Source organism: Mytilus galloprovincialis, chromosome 1 (assembly GCF_965363235.1).
Source record: "Mytilus galloprovincialis chromosome 1, xbMytGall1.hap1.1, whole genome shotgun sequence".
NCBI classification, from domain to species: Eukaryota; Metazoa; Mollusca; class Bivalvia; order Mytilida; family Mytilidae; genus Mytilus; species Mytilus galloprovincialis.
Window position 1 is genome coordinate 121,963,321 of NC_134838.1, and position 19,407 is coordinate 121,982,727.

General features: G+C 33.4%; 2 protein-coding genes across 4 annotated transcripts in view; both read right to left on the bottom strand.

Annotated features, from left to right (window-relative positions):
* Positions 1–3,265: 3,265 nt before the first annotated feature.
* The window catches only part of LOC143056163 (uncharacterized), a 34,065-nt gene continuing 17,923 nt past the window's right edge, over positions 3,266–19,407 (bottom strand). Inside the window, exons 1-3 of one of the 3 annotated variants that reach the window (XM_076229247.1) lie at positions 13,966–14,144; positions 6,694–6,921; positions 3,266–4,617 (exon numbers count right to left, since the gene is read on the bottom strand). In XM_076229247.1, coding sequence (XP_076085362.1) covers positions 3,418–4,617; positions 6,694–6,921; positions 13,966–14,010 — 1,473 coding nt within the window. In that variant the 5' untranslated portion in view covers positions 14,011–14,144 and the 3' untranslated portion in view covers positions 3,266–3,417. Of the gene's footprint in view, positions 4,618–4,847; positions 4,956–6,693; positions 6,922–13,965; positions 14,145–19,407 lie in introns of those variants that run through there. The other 2 variants (XM_076229253.1, XM_076229259.1) reach the window with 2 other exon arrangements.
* LOC143056131 (uncharacterized) lies at positions 16,520–17,946 on the bottom strand. The gene has a single exon (XM_076229219.1). The coding sequence runs from the start codon at positions 17,794–17,796 to the stop codon at positions 16,663–16,665; it is 1,134 nt and encodes a 377-aa protein (XP_076085334.1). The 5' UTR covers positions 17,797–17,946; the 3' UTR covers positions 16,520–16,662.

The window sequence follows — 19,407 nt, forward strand, 5'->3', positions numbered from 1 at the left end:
ACTCTTAAAACAAGGGGTCCAACAAGGAGAGGTTTATCCCCAAACTCTATTCTATTCTTTTGAACAACCTAGTACCAGAGCTACCAAAAGCAGTACAATTGGCACTTTATGCAGATGATCTTGTTCTCTTGTGCTCAGAAGAGTTTGCAACTACAGCAAATATCTTAATACAACAGCTTTAGATATGATAGTCACATGGGCTAACACAAGCACTTGTCTTAGAAAATAAGTCCCTTGTTATATTAAGGTATACAGGAAATTTTTTCTGAAACAAGTGCCTGTGTTGGCTAAGTAGTGGTATGTTACCATCAACAGAGAAAAAACAACTGGGACTCTTCACACTCTCTCCAAACCCAATCTATCAGATTCCACTTAAAGTGGAAGACCAACAAATATACCTTGGGGTAACTTTTGATAAAAGAATGACTTGGAAGCAACATGAGGAATGTTGCAGAAACAAAATGGATGTGAACGAAAAAATCTTGAAATCTGTCTTCCAAGGAAATGTAAGTCCACATTTTGAATACAGATCTAGCTCAAGGATGACGGCAGCTAAGTCTCACCATTAGACTTGGATAATGTCAGAATCAGGCACTACATATCATCACAGGTGCTATGAAATCAACACAAATAAATAGTATGGAGGATATAACAAACAGACTACCATTAAAAAAGAGAAGGGAGTGCAAAGCCATGATACAGGCCACCAAATATCAGTGTTCACAAAACCACCCAATAAATACCAGACTGAAACAACTCTCCTTGGGCAGACTCAAAAGATCAGGCTTTACATTAGAGACCAGAGCCTTACATAGTTCAAACCAGGAAGTTCTACCTTAACTTATCGAACCTACAGCTTTCACAAAGAATAACAACCCGTGTGAAGATAAACTTTGAAATGTCTCCATCCAGACCTCAGTCCGCTCATTACTACAAAAGGTGAACAGAGTAGCACTGTCAAGAAAACACTGACAATGAGTATGCTTGAAGACGAGTACCCTTTAGACTCCTGGGTAAGAGTATATACAAATGGGTCAGTCACAAAAAAGGAGGGGCTGGTGTATACATTAAGTACCCCCAAGAAGATCAACAATCAGAGGCAATACCAATAGGCCTATATTGTTACAAAGCTGAAGAAGAAGCCCTTATTCATGCTGCACACGCCACCAAAAATTAAATCGATAACACAAACCCAATAATATTCCTGACTGATGCCCTCTCTGTACCTGTATTTGATATATGGATTACTTGCGTGGTCAATATGTCCTTAAGACATATATGCCATAAGCAAAAGGTCAACTATATTTGGTGTATGTAATGATTGTAAGGCCTACATGTCAAACACTCAAACTGGTAGGGTTCATTTGAAATTGACCTCTTTTTCATGGTTCATTGCACATTGTTTAGTTTTTGTTGATTGGTCTATTATTCAGATCCTATAAGCTAATAGGGCCAAAGATATATTTGGTGTTTTCTATGATAGCAAGTTTCAAGTGGTCAAGTCCATATCTCCGATACTATAAGCATTAGGTCTATTATATTTTGTGTATTGAACCATTGTGAGGGGACCATGTTCAACTGGCAGGTGCCATCTGACCTTGACCTCATTTTCATGGTTTAGTTGTTAAACTTAAGTTTTTGTGTTTTGGTCTGTATTCTTATACTGTATGCGATAGTTCGCCCATAATTTGGTGTATGAACATAATTTATGATGCACATGTCAGTCTGACCTTGACCTCATTTTCACGGTTCATGGCTCAGTGTTAATTTTTTGGGGTTTTTTTTACTGTTTTTCTAATACTATGAGCAATAGACCAAATATATTTGGTGTATGGAATGATTGTTAGTGTATATGTCCGTCTAGCAATTATCATATGGCCATGACATCATTTTCATGGTTCATAGATCAATGTGAAGTTTTCCTGGTTAAGTTTGTTTCTTAGATGTGCAAAAGGTCAACAATATTTAAAGCATATTTGGTGAATGGAATGCTTGTAAGGTGTGCATGTATTTTCCATATTTTAACTTTGATTTATCTGACCTCAGTGACCTCATTTTCTTGTTAAGTTTATGTGAAAGTTGTAATAAAGCTTTATATTTAAAAAAATCTATCAACATACAATCATTGGTTATTGAAGAAGGCGATACATTTCAGCGTGTGCTCGTGTTTTCATTTCAATCCAAGAATCACAGGATCTGGATTAGACTTTTTTACCGTGATTTTAACGGAAAATATCCGATCAATGATGGCAGCAAAAATCGTGAATGTGTGACTGAGGCTTAAGATACGCTTTGGACGATTCAAAAGGATTTTCAGTTTTCTTTCCATGACATTTTAGCATTACTAGTTTCATGCTTTGACAGATGCTGTTTAAAAAATTCACGAATACAGATGCCTGAAAATGTTGAACGTTTCCGGAATACGAAACGAATGACATGAGTGTTTTCTCTCATACCTAGAAAATTACAATCTGAACACAGGAGTTTTTATCATCTCTAAGGAATGGTATTGTAGACCTAAGATCTAAGGAAGTAGCTTAGTATGGCGTAGGGACTACACTGTGAAAATGTGCGTCAATGCACACGGTAATTGGATATCCTGTAGGTACATTGATTAATTATACTAGGAACTGATGTCATTAACTAAGTATGACGAGGGGAAATTGTCAATGTATATGATTGAAAAGAAGCATGCCGTCACATACTTTAATCATTGATCTGCAAGCTTTAAATACGTACAAAACATTCTTTTGTTCTATTCTATTTTCTAACACTTCTATTAGTGCCAGCAATATTTTATTGAACAAATATGATGTCATATATCACGATTTTGAAACTACCGTGCAAGAAAACGGGAAAACATAATTTAATCTTTTCGTCGCCAGTTTGCTTATGTGTAAGTTAATTTGTTTATGTTTTTTTTTTTCGTTTGAATTGTACCGAAGTGATATCTGAGGATTGAACTCCTGGTCAAAGTCTGGGTACCTTGACAAACCGAGGCCCCAAGAGTACCTATTCTAGAATGAACTCAGCCGGTCTGGGTACCAGTGATGTGTGTGAGGATGAAAATCACCCTTCAAATGCGCTGAAATTTCTAGCACCCCTTACAATGACCTTTAGTTGCTTACACTCACGTCATTTTGGGCTATGGTGGATAGTTGTCTCATTGGCATTACCACCTCTCTTTATGTTTTCATTTGTCGTTATCAGACTGATTAACTTGTGTGCTTTCCCGTACCCGGAAACCAATCCATGAACAATCTAGTAAAGTTAAAACGATAAAATAATTTTAATACTATAAATATTGTGAATATAAACGTATCCCCCATAATATACAGGTTTGTTTTAGTTGAGCTGTCTTGGCCATTTCATGCCACAAACAAATCCCCCATAGAAATTCACAGAATTTGGTTATTTTTACTTGTAGCCTTGCATAATTTTCCACATACCCTTGTCGTGAATTTTTACAGGGTTTTCCTTTGCTCTCCTTGCCTGAAAGCCCTCTTTTAAAGGTGGTAGGAAAGTCCTTGAAGATGGTCGTGATATTGAAGGCAAAGCAACATTGCCTTGTTCAAGAGAAGACCAAATTTTTCTATTTGGTAATCTGCTTGCATACTTATTTTGTGTCCCCGAAACTGAAAGCGGCAAGGATGAGCTAGGCACCCCATTAACACGTCTATACATATCATCTCGATTATACTTGGGTTTCGGTTTTACAGCCAACTTTTTGTCATAGTTACTTGTATCTGATAAAACAATTTTTCGTTCACCTTCTTCTCTCTTTGTTGAAACCGTTATGCTGTCGATATTTATACCCTTTGGAGCTGGGTGAAAGTGCACCTTTGTTGTTCGTTCTTTCCTACCTGCTCTATGTGTATCTATTGTACGTGTTTCGTTAGTCATGCCATAATAATCACTTTCTCTGGTACTTGCAGTTTCTATAGTGAATTGATCGTTATACGTTTTACGTTTTCTTCTCTTCTTACCAGGTGTAGTCAGCATATCAGTGATAGATTGTTCATTTCTTCCATGATTTTCAGGAACGGGTTTGTTTCTTGTCTGCTGAATCTTTTTTACTTCCTTTTTGGCCTCCTTTTGGCTTTTCTCCTGTTCATGGTAAATTTGTCGTAAATCAGTTGCACATTCTCTTACAACCTTTACTAAATCAGTTATTCCATTTTTATCTTTACTGTGATTTTCTTCAACCACATCGTCTTCTTCGTCGGACATATATGCTTCTTTTAGCGCTCTTCTGATGGCTGACATGCTCATGCGCTGTCCAGACCTACCCGCATTTTGTTTTGACTTAAGTTTTTTACTTTTAACTTTGTCAAAAAGACGAAAGTCATTGTCATCGGAAACACCTGATACAGGTTTTGTATAACTTTTGTGTCCGTAAGCATCATTCACTATGGCAAATAAACCTGAGTCGTGCCTTTCCTTTACAATTTGTAACGCTGTCTTTCCATCACAATTAATTTTACTCAAATCGAGACTGATTTGTCGTTTTAAGTGGGCGTCAACTAGTAATTTTACCAAATTTTTATTTCCAGTTTCGCATGCATACATAAATCCTGTAAATCCATCATTGTCTGTTATATTTACCTCCAGTGATGGCTGAAACATACAACAATAACCAAACATTTATTTCATTACTATATACTAAGTACACAAAACAAACAGCAATATTTGACTAAAGAAGCTTATCATAATATATTATTACTTTAAGACATATAATTCGAATTTGACATACTCAGTACCAGAATCTTACACACGCTTGAAGACTCTATTTTGTAAATTATCAATTCCCCCACCTTAGCATTGATACATATACAAACTTCACCTACATGTAGGATATATATTTCCCTACTCATTTTGGTACTCAAGAGCTTGCAGCTACTCCTTTGACTTTATGAAACGCCTGGGCAAAATGTTGATGACCAGGGTTATGTCAAAGAACGTTTTGTCCTTTTTCTAAATTTATTCATCAGAGATAACAAGACCTTGTTGCTAAATGTTCCTTATCAACTTCACAAATAACACACGGTTGTCTTGGAAAAGAGGGGGCGAAAGATACCAGAGGGACAGACAAACTCATAGATCGAAAACAAACTGACAACGCCATGGCTAAAAAAGAAAAAGACAAACTAATAATAGTATACAGGACACAACATAAAAAAAACTAGACTAGGCAACACGAACCCCAACCAAAAGTGGGGATGATATCAGGTGCTTGTATAGATTCTAGGTACTAACGTTGTTTATCAGCTTAATGTCGTGTTCTTTTATTTGTCTTTGTATTATCAACATTAACTGATACTAGTAAGTCCATGTTTGATATTATCCTTTTGAAGTGGCTAGGTACTAATGAATCCCGCCATTGTGTTATTGTGCTATGGCCATTTTTGTATTTTTGTCTTCATTTCTGCTGATGTGTTTTGTCTATATGCCATATTGTTTTTCTATGTTGGCGTAGTGGTTTGCTTTTCCCGTAATTAATTTTATAACACATTGTTGACTGTTGTATCCTATTTTTTTGTACATTTTTACCTAATATATAGAAAAGATAAGATGTTGCATGAGTGCCAATGAGACAACTCTCCATCCAAGTCACAATTCAGTAAAAGTATTCCACTGTAGTTCTAAGTACGGTCTTCAACACGGTTATTATGTCTTTGTTTTGTTCACACATTGTTGTCAGTATTATGGATTCTGTACCAAGTCAGGAATTCCGTCATCTAAATTTTGACGATAATCTGTTGAAAGCCCTTTTTTAACAGAAATAAACTCTTTTGTAAAACTATTTCAAAAGATTTGGTTTGACGCGAATTAAAAAACACCAATCCGTTAAACCATTGTTTGTATATGCCTTATTTGTGGTAACAATTGTCAAAAAAAATGTGAATCAATTTGGTTAATTTCTTGACTATTTTCCACTAAGATAATAATAAATTAAACAAAAATTCGATCGCTCACTATATATATATATTTATGATTAATTTTTCATGTTCGACTGAGAATCATGTTGAACAAAAAGTATTTGTGTTTAGGTTTTCCTAAGGTAGGCAGGTTGAAGTTCAGTTTTCTTCAATTTGCTGATTTTCAACCTTTGTGTAAATGGAGTCCTGCAGTTTTATCACGATTAACAATCTAAAGTGTCTGGTATACATTTTAAGCAAATTTTGGGTTGGTAGGAAAACACTTATATCAAGTATTTTAAGTTGGTCTGAATATTCTGCCGATAAGCTCAAAGCATAGTATTAGAATTGCATCTGATACCTTCAGACCTTGCAGAAGTTTTGGCTTTAATGAGTGGTTATTTTCCTATTTTAAGTTATGTGAAATAACACTGAAACTTAAAACATGTAAATTACCAAATACAAAACCGGAGGTTTAGACAATGCTTCAATCTTTTTTAACTGTTTAGCCCTTCGGAATTAAGTTGTTTTAATATTACCGTGAAGATTTGTTGCATTTATGGCCATCATACACCTTAAAATTCGTATCAAATTTCTGATTTTGATTATACAAAAAACGAAATAACAAAAAATATCGAACTCCAAGAAAAATTCAAATCGGAAAGTCCTTTATCAAATTTAAATATCAAAAGTTCCAACATATCAAACGAATGGAAAACAACTCAATTCAGCAAAGAATTGATACTGTATAATACATCTATATAATACGTTTCACCTGTCTGAGAAATAGGTTTATCGTATCTTCTTGTTCACAAATACAAGCTGACATGAATGCTGTTTGACCTTTACCATCTTGTAAATTTATATCTGGTTTGAAATTTAAGATTGTTTTCAAGAGAGCTAGACGTCTAGTAGGATCGAACACTTTCCGCACACAAACCATCAGTAATGTCTCAGATAAACTTTTACTATTTATGTCGATCCATTCTAACATTAGATGAACCTACAATATAAAATAAATATTCCGTTAATTGTGATGCTTTCTAACACCCTGCATGTGCTTATAGATAACACAGAAATATTATGCTATTAAATATAGAAAGATTTCGCTCATCTCTTTGGATATTTCAAATACTGGTAGCATGAGTGTTATATCTGATTGTATGCCAACCCAATAAAGTTTCAAATACTGGTAGCATGAGTGTTATATCTGATTGTATGCCAACCCAATAAAGTTTCAAATACTGGTAGCATGAGTGTTATATCTGATTGTATGCCAACCCAATAAAGTTTCAAATACTGGTAGCACGAGTGTTATATCTGATTGTATGCCAACCCAATAAAGTTTCAAAAAAACCTGCAGGATACAAAAATCTGATTATGATAAAAACAACTTGGCATTTGTTTAATCAACATAAAAAGATATATAAAGCATGAAATCTGCTTACCCGCAATCATGCGAACATAGGCTGTCCTTAGTCGCGACAATGAATGTCTTTTGCCCGGCGTGGGACGGCTTCATTTCATATGACATTTGCGATTTTTATATAGGACATTCACGCTTTTACAGTATTTACTTCTCATGACTTCCCACCTATTTCAACCGGGCTTTGAACCTGACAGAGTTTTAAAAAAAGCCGTATTTTTTTATTATGGCTAAAAGTCATTACGAAGCACATTTAAGTTTAGTCTGTTCCTTATTCGGCGTATAATTATTTCTTACTACCTTGTTATGAATTATACAAGTACATTTTATATGCACATTCACAAAAAGGATTATAACAAGCAACAAGTGCATATAATAATCTTCTATTACTACCTTGGAATCGTCCATAATATGCATCTAATATTTGTCACTGAATGTTAATTTAGCAATCAAACAATCAACGATCAATATTTTTGTCACGCCGCGAAACAATTACATATAGATTACTATTTGGCGGGAGCGGTGTAAACAATTTGTACAAAGCTATATATTTCATAAGATAGAAGACCAGGACGCTGTATACCTTGTATTCAGATACATTAGGCTACGAAGTTTAAGTTTGTCATATTTTCATAGCATTGATTCATTTTCATGATTCAGAGACTGCTTAATCTGAATAAGTATTGTTTAATAGAGACTGCTTGTAATAACAGTGCTTTTGTCGTATGCATTCAAAGTCTTACATATAAAGTTATTTGCATTTCATTTCAAAACACAATGAACAAAATGACTTCGGTTTGAGAAAGTCCGAAACGACTTCCATTAATCAATCTAAGTCAAATATATTTACATAGAGATCATTGACTGACAAACACTTCGATTTTTTTTTTACAGTTTAATATTTGCTATTATTCAATTCGATAACTGAGTTTTAAAGTGGTATTTTTTCATTATAATTTATTACAAGAATGTGTTTTATGACCAATAGTGTCTGCGCTTAGCACAGTTAAGGACTATATTTGATAGGGAAATATATTTTTGCAACAGGTTTTTCTCCAGAAGGTGTTCTTATTTTTTTTTATACTTTATGGTTTACCTTTTAACTACTTTTAATAACTGATACAAATCCATCTTGTATATCAAAATATCAGTCTGTAGCGATCTTAATAATTTAGTGACATGTTGCGAAGTACATTATGATATTGTTAAAACATCGAAGAACACGCGAAAAGTTATAATGCAATGCGACATTGTAAAGGTTAACCTGGTCCTTGTGAGAGTACATCCAACGGGGAATGGGCCCTTCTTTCTTTTTTTTTTTTTTTTTTGGCTTACCTGGCCCAATGGGTCAATGAACCTCTAGTTTAATGAACTTGGCAGATGTATTTCACATTGTTATGGAAAAGTGCATTTGTTTAAGAGTTTAATTGCAAGCTATCGGAAATTGTTCCAGGAATGCATATCAATTAGTGGCTAATTACTTGTAGACACGTAGAACACGACAGGCGATATCTGAATCAGCGACTAAGTGTTGTGTGTATATACATATTAGACGTCATGATTTCTCTTGTTTTGGAGCCATTTAAATCCAGAAGGCGTTATAATCAATACAGAGTTACTAATTTAAATCGAAATTTTATTTTTGATCTGTTTAGTTGATTTAGTTTTTAAAATTTGATATAGTTGCGTTGAAATATGATAAACCTTCCGACATCAATGGTTGCTTAGGGACAATAAAAACTTCTCATGTAAACCTGAAAGTATTTATTGATTACATTCTGAGTGTCTTTATTTTTTCTCTGTATCAAATAAAATTAATTCATTTGATTTTCGAAAGATTCTTCCGATCACCAGGGAAATCGACAAGATCATGAATAGAGTGTAAATTAATAAGAAACTTTCATTTTAAAATCAACTCTACAAGCATGTCTTCTATTGTATCATATATTTTTACTTGAAAGCAGGCTAAGTGCATTACGCTGAACAAACCAACCACGCGTAATTGAATATTCTATTTTCTAATTGAATATGTTATCCGAAGCCTTGAAAATAAGTTCACTTGACGTTCAAGCTAGACTTTTAATAGTAATTAATATTTAATAAATTTACGATAAACATGATTGTTTATAATCTATATATACATACAATTGAAAGAAGAAAACCCCAAAATGTTCATTTACCCTCTAATATCTGTCGCTGTAATTATATCCGAAAACTATATGAATATGGTGTTAAAATATTTCATGGAAACAAACATTTGAAACAAAATTGTTTTTCTTAGTGTTGTCGTTGATATCATGCTTATCTAGCGGAAAAAGATAAACAAACATAAATAACAGTTATAACTAGTCTGACTTATTTAAAACAATATTTTCATACTGAACATCTTGCGAGCAAATCGTCGTCGATTTATCGTCAATCCGTGCGTTTAATGCACTTAAATGGGGGTCTAAATTAAAATCCATAGAATTATTTTAAGAAATTGTCAAATTGTAGTTTATATCATGCTTTATCCAAAAATATAATAAAAAATATGGGTCACCGTTTTTTACACCCTACGGGTTGTGCAAGATGTTAGATTTTGTATAGGTTATACATGAAAACCCCTATTTTGTGTGATAAGAAGAAAACTACACCAAATAATTTTAAGACAAAATATGAGGAGATAGCTCTATTGATATTGTTTCAGATAAGAAAAAGAAATATTGGAGTCACCGGACTTGTTTCTGGCTACATAAATTCACAACACATTATATTGTAATGATTACTTTGTCTGATTTATCTCCCCTTATATTTGAGTTATCTACCCATTTTTTGCAAAATTTTATAAAATTAATAAAGCAAAAATATTCCGTTTTTTTGTAAAGTTCAGCCGTAATATGATAAAATATATATCTTTTTATATTAACATAAAAAGTCGTATACATGAATGACATACAACTCTCGAAATTTGCACATTACATTAAATATCTAGACCGATTGTTCAGTCAAAATTCAAGATGGAGGAAAACGCCCAAGCTACCTTAAATGGTTTTAGGTGTTAACTTGAGTTTAAGAATTGCAACATTGCTTATTCGGATGAAAGATTTAGGGGAAAGGACGACACTTATTGATTTTTCGGGTCAATAGATCAAAGTTAAAAGTCGATTTGAAAAAAGCGGATTGCTGATAAACACTAAAGTTTCCTTCTAAATTAGTTGAGAATAAAACATATTTTGATGGACTATACTGAGAAGAACCTGACATTTTTCAGGTCAATAGGTTAAAGGTCATGGTCACACCTGGGAATGTTTTTAATTACATATTGTTCAAGTTGGTGGGCATCCTGTTGGTAGCTGCACTTTGCAGGTTGTTTTTTTATTTTGTGATTTACTGTCTATCTTGTTAAAATATAGACATCTGATTTCTTTTCCCTCATATGTACGAGCACGCTAGTTGATATTAATCAGAATTTAAATATATAATAAAATTGAGAATGGAAATGGGGAATGTGCCAAAGAGACAACAATCCGACCATAGAAAAAAAAACAACAGCAGAAGGTCACCAACAGGTCTTCAATATAGCGAGAAATTCCCGCACCCGGAGGCGTCCTTCAGCTGGCCCCTAAACAAATATATACTAGTTCAGTGATAATGAACGCCATACTAATTTCCAAATTGTACACAAGAAACTAAAATTAAATTAATACAAGACTAACAAAGGCCAGAGGCTCCTGACTTGGGACAGGCGCAAAAATGCGGCGGGGTTAAACATGTTTGTGAGATCTCAACCCTCCCCCTATACCTCTAGCCAATGTAGAAAAGTAAACGCATAACAATACGCACATTAAAATTCAGTCCAAGAGATGTCTGAGTCTGATGTCAGAAGATGTAACCAAAGAAAATAAACAAAATGACAATAATACATAAATAACAACAGACTACTAGCAGTTAACTGACATGCCAGCTCCAGACTTCAATTAAACTGACTGAAAGATTTTGATATCATATGAACATCAGGCACAATCCTTCCCGTTAGGGGTTTAGTATCATACCATCATAACATATATGAGAAGAACATAACCCGTGTCATGCCAACAACTGGTTTTTGAATAAATGTGTTTAGTTCCGATGCAAAGACCCTATAAGTGAATCAATATTAACGCCAAAATATGCAATCTTTAATGACCTGACGACAGTATCGTAACTATATCCCTTCTTAATAAGTCTATTCAAAGGTTTTGTTAGTTTTTGAGGTGAATACTGACACCTTTGTGCTTTATAAAGAATATTTCCATAAAAAAATGGATGTGAAATACCTGAACGTATAAGAAGTCTGCATGTTGAGCTATATTTACGAATGATGTCCTTATACCGATGATAAAATTTAGTAAATGTTTTGACTAGTTTGCGATATCGAAAACCCTGGTGTAATAATTTTTCAGTAATACATAAATTTTTCTCGTTAAAATCTAAAACATTGTTACATAAACGAGCGAATCGTACAAGTTGAGATATATAAACACCGTAAGATGGTGACAAAGGAACGTCACCATCTAAAAATGGATAATTAACGATAGGAAATGAAAAATCATATCTTTTATCATAAATTTTAGTATTCAGCTTTCCGTTAGTGATGTAGATATCAAGATCGAGGAAAGGAAAGGACAGTGGTCATTGTTAGTATTAGCTTTATTTAAAGTAGGTTCAGCAGGATAAATTTCTTTAATATACATACTGAAGTCGTCATTATTGAGAGCCAAAATATCATCCAAATATCTAAAAGTATTATTAAATTTGTTTATCAGATGTTGTTTCGATGGGTCTTTGCTTATTTTTGTCATAAATTGTAACTCATAGCAATACAAAAACAGGTCCGCAATAAGTGGTGCACAGTTAGTCCCCATTGGAATTCCGATAATCTGACGATATACGGAATTCCCAAAGCGAACAAAAATGTTATCTAGTAAAAATTCAAGGGCATATATAGTATCAAAGCATGTCCAATTGACATAGTTTTTTTGTTTATTGCTACTAAAAAATGACCTAAAAGAGTTTGAACATATATATTCACATTCTGACTTTTTAAATGCCCATTTAATTAGGTGTGTGAATTTATTCAAGATTGTTTTACAACATATTATTGTATATATAAACATCATAGTATGAATATTCTTCATCATCTTTATTGCAGATGAAATATCGAATCTTCAATTTTGTTTTTAAAAGAAATATTTGTATTGCGCAAGCAAGTGCCTCCACACCAAGCTGGCTAACCAGGGTCATTTGAGCCCCTTCATAAAAAGTACCCCAAAGAGGGTTGTCTACGTCCTAACAAGCGTACATACTATTTAGTACCATTAAAAAACAGGGCAGATAAAGTCAGAGCACTCACTGTTGTAACGCACTTGCTTTCACATGATTGTATAGTATCGAGTAATGTTTGGTGAATATTTGCTCTTTCAAATTATTTAATAAAACAAATACTGCTTTTTGTCTCGGGTAATAAGCGATTTAATAAACTTTTAAAACACAAATATATCCCGAATGCCCGGTATCTGTCAATAAATCCTCATATTTACTTCATCAACAGTGGTTATTGTATGGTGTTGTTTTTCGAATACAAGCAAGAGTCAACCTTCATTGCAATTGAAAATGAAACGTGTAAAATTTGCAATATTCATTTCAAAATGTCTTTCGCAGTAGCAATGTGATTTCATTGAAATATGCGAAATCGTTGAAAATATTTTAAGCTTATGATATAGACTCTCCTTAATATTCAATTTTCTGAATGATTTGACTATGCACCTTTAAATTTTGAACATGAGAGTAAAATAGGTACAGGTAATTGCTTACATCTAAACGTGTTTTTTTTTTGTTAAAATCTAGAAAACATGAAATTAAATGCTTTTGCAAGCATTCTTGCATTGTAATGTTCTGGCATCGCATATGCATGGAACTTGAAGGAATTCACTGTTCAGTTGTTAAAATGAAGGAAACAAGAATGTCTACAGTACACGGATGCCACACTCGCACTATCATTTTCTATGTTTAGTGGACCGTGAAATTGGAATAAATTCTCTAATTTGGCATTAAAATTAGAATGATCTTATCAAAGGGAACATGTATACTAAGTTTCAAGTTGATTGGACTTCAACTTCATCAAAAACTACCTCGACCAAAAACTTTACCTGAAGCGGGACAGACGGACGAACGAACGGACGGACGGACGGACGAACGGACGCACAGACCAGAAAACATAATGCCCCTCTACTATCGTAGGTGGGGCATAAAAATGCACTGTATGTCAAAATATGATATTACACTTCTCTATCAAATATAAAAAACTTTAACAGTACGAAAAAAAAATTTCAGTTCAAAATTAAATTGCCTTTCTTTTGATAAAAAAATACTTTTATTTCAGTAAACATTTTTTTCTCTCTCTCATAAGAACAGACGATTTAACGAGACTGTGGGGAAATAAATTACATAAAATTACTGAATTATGAAAATGTCCGGAAAAAATATGTTCATTGTGATATGGACGGAGTGGTTTGGTATTGCCTAATCCTTGAAGTTAGAGTGTGTAACCCCTTCCAAATATCATTTAACAATTATTCGTAATTAATTATATGTACTAACCTGTCGAACACTTCCATTTTGTACAATAAGATCAAAAACACTCATTATTCCGACACTTTTTCAAACCGAAGTTGTGTTGAAAAGTTTTCCAAAGTCATTCTGTTTTCTAGACCAACATCATTGTGATCTGAATTTCTCTGTTAAAAGCTATCTGTACAGGAATACATGCAGACGTATAACATTTCATCAAACAAAAAAGTTAATCAAACTTATGGTCACTGACGTGAACAAATTGACGAAAACAAAATCAACATTTATGTAAAACTTTTGAAATCGATTTCCATATAGATATATTTGTCTTGAATATTGATCATATGCACTTTGCATTAGATAAATCAATGACTTGGTGGTGCCAATTACTTATTATTCTATATTCTATACTTGTTCTTTTATGGTACTGGTTGTTTTATTCATCTAATCCAACGATTTTTATATTATATATTAGTTAGAACTTTGACTATGGTTTTGTTAAAGTGAATCGATGGAAAAACTTTTTAAGTTTGATTATATGCCTGGTTATCTGACTTTAAAGCTTTAATTTAGGCAATTGCGTTTTTTCCTATTATATAAAAAAAATGAAATTGAGACAATGAACTCTTCACAAGAGACCAAATGACCGTGACAGAAATTAACAACCATAGGTCCCTGTACGGCCTTCAACAATGAGCAAATCCCATAGAAAACTAACGGCCTTATTAACGTACAAAACATGTTAGATGGATCCTAACCCTCCCCTAATCTGAGACAATTGTGTTACAGTAAAACTTAAGAACGAAATATAAAGGTCCATTGAAAAGGGCTTTAATCATCGGAAGGAAACAAATAGAAATATATCTAAAAAATAAAAATACAGAGTGGACGTGGTTTGGTACTTGTACATCCCAACAAAGATCTGAGAGAACTCGCAGTTACTAACAGCTATTTCAAAGCCAATAATAATAGTATTAAAAAAGTACAATTCATTAATTATCTCTCCTCAATCCGTTGGACGCGACAAAATTTGTTCAAATTTCATATAACGATCTCTCATCGACTATGTAGAATGGTTTAAGCAATTCAATATTCCACAGAATCCCAACTGATTCAAGGTTTATGATTTAGTTTTATAAAAAAGAAGAGGCGGTATGATTGCCAATCAGACAACTCTTCACAATAGACCAAACTGAAACAGAAATTAACAACTTTAGGTCACCATATACGGCCTTCAACAATGAGAAAAACCAATACCGCATAGTCAGCTATAAAAGGCCTCGAAATCGCAAATGTAAAACAATTCAAACGAGAAAACTAACTGCCTAATTAACGTACAAAAAAAAGAACGAAAAATAAATATCTAGCCTTTTATAAATCTATTATCGCCTATATCTAACCTGTAAGGTTAACTTTGTTTTCCTTTCTGCTTTTCAAATAAACAAACGAAAACATTGATTTTCTTTAATTGATTAGAAAAGTGTTTGATTTTTTTTTTGAACGACTTCTTATTGCATAATTGTTTGCATGCATTTACCAATGTTTCTGAAGGCGTGTTAGGATATAACCGAACCACCGACATTATTCTTTTAAACTGGACATTTGTCAATTACACTGGTTGGATATCATTTATGATTTGCTTGTTGATCTCAAAAATTGTTTCACATTTTGTTAGAACAAAGTTTTTTTTATACCTAACTATACGGTACGGATTTTTATACCTAACTATACGGTACGGATTTTGTTTATTGTTTAATCCGTTGCCTCGTGTACAGCGAATGCCACACTATGTGTGCGTTAATAATGCTGACATCAGCTCTTTGAGGGATCCGAAGGTGACCTGTTACAAAATTTGTCACTATCGAATAAACCCTCATTTTCTAATGACAGGTCAAATATTTGCCACTGGACATTAGACAACCATAATCAAATTAATTTCTATCAGTGATAGGACTAAATGTTTATGGAAGATGGCGATTTGACCAAGTTCTTATCTACTGATCTGGTTCCAATATGATTGACACTAAACACTTTGAAAAGGAAACATAATATTATAGAAACTTTTAAAATTGCGCACAAACATACCTACTATCATTATGAGCGTTTCTTGTAAAGGTAAATGCAGAAAAGCGTTCGGATGCTTGAAATTTATAAACTGTTATTTTTATGTCGTTGTGTTGCTGTTTCATTGACATACATCCCAAAATCTCGTAAGAAAGTGAATGGTCAGATCAGGTCATTTCAACTTGATAGTTTTATATTAATGACATATGTAAAATAATTTTATCTATAATGGTTTTCTTTTTCAAATTGTGACTTGGACGAGAGAGTTGTCTCATTGGCTCTCATACCACATCTTCTTATATCTATCATTTGGACTCTGTATGATTGTTGTCACATTGTCATGCATATCACATCTTCTTATATTTATATATTGTACAAGTCAAGATTGCCCCAAATATAACAAGCTTTAACAAATTCTAGCAACCAGCATAAAGCTTGCAAAAAGGCATATAAATGTATGACTAAATACGTTATTTGTTGCAATGTGATAGAATAAATAAAAAAAAAAAAAAAACATCGATTGATAATAAAATCCATTTTTCTTATTTATATAATTAAACATATTTACAACTGATTTAAAATATTTAAATGATTTTAAAATGTCTAAAACAATAAAATATCAATATAGCACCAAATGTTATAAAACAGTCTGTGTAATACTCTTCATGGTGACCACACTTGAGATCCAGCTGACGAATTAATCATGTACATTTGATTGTGTGCCATGGGATTGAACATAAAAGGCTGAGGCTTGCACACATTTGGACCCATAAAGTTATGTCCAGGAAACGAAGTTTCGGTTTTCAAATGAGCATTCGGAATCATTCCTGAAAATGGTGGAAAACCTTGTCCGTACCAAAAACAGCTGTTTTGACTTAGTTGATTATCTGGCGAATTGCTGTTGCTTGAGACTTCTCTTGATGGCTGGCTAGCTGGAGACACAGATTCTGTTCCAGGGCTATCGAACGGCGATACACTATTGGAATCGTTTGGAGATTTGAACGGGTTCCACACATTGTTATGAGAGCTCCTATTATCCGGAGTTGCAATGTTTGGTAGGTGTCCAATATGTCCAATCAGAGGCTTCACTTCAACATTTCGAGGATACCAAACACCTTCAGGAGCAGACACATGACGAACCTTTTGTTTACCACCGGCGCCTTCTTTGAAACGGTAACGTCGACGTAAAAAACTTCCATGATCGAACATATCTTCATAGTCTGGATCAATTGCCCATTCATGACCTTTTTGTCCTGGTTTTCTTGGCAGCTTCACAAAGCATTCGTTCAATGCAAGATTATGTCTTATAGATCCTTTCCATCCTTTCTGATTTTCTTGGTCACGATAGTATGCATAGCGGTCGGTTATGAACTTATAAATATCATTAAGTGTCAGTCTTCTATCGGGAGAGTTACAGATGGCCATACTTATCAGAGCAATGTAACTGTATGGGGGTTTGCCTTTTGGAATCGGTCGTTTACGTTTTCTATTGCCTTTAGTTTGAGCTATTAAGTTTTCATCGTCACATACCTCAGTCGAAGACTGTTTAGTCGAGTTTTCCTGAGAAGCATCACACGGAGACTCCACTAATCTCTCTTGATTCAGACTATTGTTGATATTTCTTTCGGTCAATATATTTGTCGATGGAATATAAAGTTCCGGTTTATACATTTCCTGAAGCAAACTAAAGTCATTACATCCATGCATATTATATGGTGGTAGCTCAACAGATGGCTGTTGATAAGAATTCCTGTAAAAACTAGCTGTATAAGCATCGCCGTCTATAGCACCAGACATGTTGATAAAACAATATAACAGTTAAAACAACACTTTAAAATAAATTCAACAACGTTAGCACTAAAATATAAAAGGAACTTCTTACTGACAATATCAACTCATCTCAATTTGAGTTCATTTTGACTTTGGTCACGTGATTATGTAGAGAAATGCCTATCGGGTACACCGAGTAACCGTAATAATCACGCGATTATCTTTTCTTTTACTGTTAATTACTAAAACAACAAACGGATTACCGCATACTAACTTTTCATAAAATAAATAATGCAAAATCATGTAATTGTTTTTGCTCAATTCGAAGCTTGAGACCGTAATGATATAGTTTCAAAACAAGTAATTGAAATTTAAATGACACAAACCTAGGCTAATGAACGTTAAATACATTAGATTTAATTTTGCATAATTTTTGCAATTGAAATTGATTTTTTATTTTTTTAAATAATCTTTATTTCAAGGTTACTTATTAACATTAAATATAATTTTGAAGAGTAATTCCGAATTACTGGTTCAATTTTGAAAGGTTTTAGTCTAGTATATAAATTCGTAACTACATGCATGCATATTTCGAAATTCAATTTAAAAAAAATCCTTTGATAGTTATTGGATGGATATGAAGAGAATTTCCTCGATTTTATTTTTTACCGTTCGGACCATTTCATGAGGGTCTGGATGGGGGGGGGGGTCTGTTATTCTGTAAACATTTAATCTTCACCCCCTTTTCTCTAATCTTCAAAAAATTAACCCCTTTTTTCTCTAATCTTCAAAAAATTAACCCCTTTTTTCTCTAATCTTCAAAAAATTAACCACTTTTTTCACTAATCTTCATTTTGTAAGGGCATTATTCTTTAATCATTTAACCCCATCCAAACCCTCTTTCATAGATTCATGTTATTTGAATCTGTTCATCAAAATCCAGTTCTACAAATATGATTAAAATGATCATTATTTCTACAGCTCCAGAATATTAAGATAGACAGTTAACTGCGCACTAGAGGTTTATAAAAAAGAAGAGAACAAAAGTTTTAAAAAATCTTAAATGTAAAATTTAATTTCCATTTTTTTTCACCAGCGGTTCAATTAAAGAAATATACACCTGCATGTGACTTGCCTATCTGGCAAAGTCACATTAGGTACTTATGGTCTGATGAGTTTTGCAGAACCTACCGATTATACAAAGTGTATATAATTTTTGAAACTAGTCTCGGTATAAAACCAAGGATTTGTATAGTGTAATCTTCTAACTATACAAATTCTTGATAAAACTAATGCTCGATTTTTTTTTGTATGGAGAGTTTAGAAAGAAAAAGAAAAACTTTTTATTATTTGGTTTGAGCAACCAGAGACATATTGTATTCTATGTCTCAGGAGCAATATATATACATTTATAGCAAATGTTATTTTCCAAGCCTGCACTGAATCGAACCACACGGTATGAAGTTTTAAACCGTCAAATTCAATTCTTGAAACTGCAACCATTCAAGCACTCGATTAGAGGGGTATTCATGCATTTTGGTGTTAAATTGACAGCCTTTTTTTCTCGCTAGAATATAAATTTTTGTTTGCATTAAAAGTTACACCCCGGCCCAAACATGCGTCCCATTCCCATAAAAT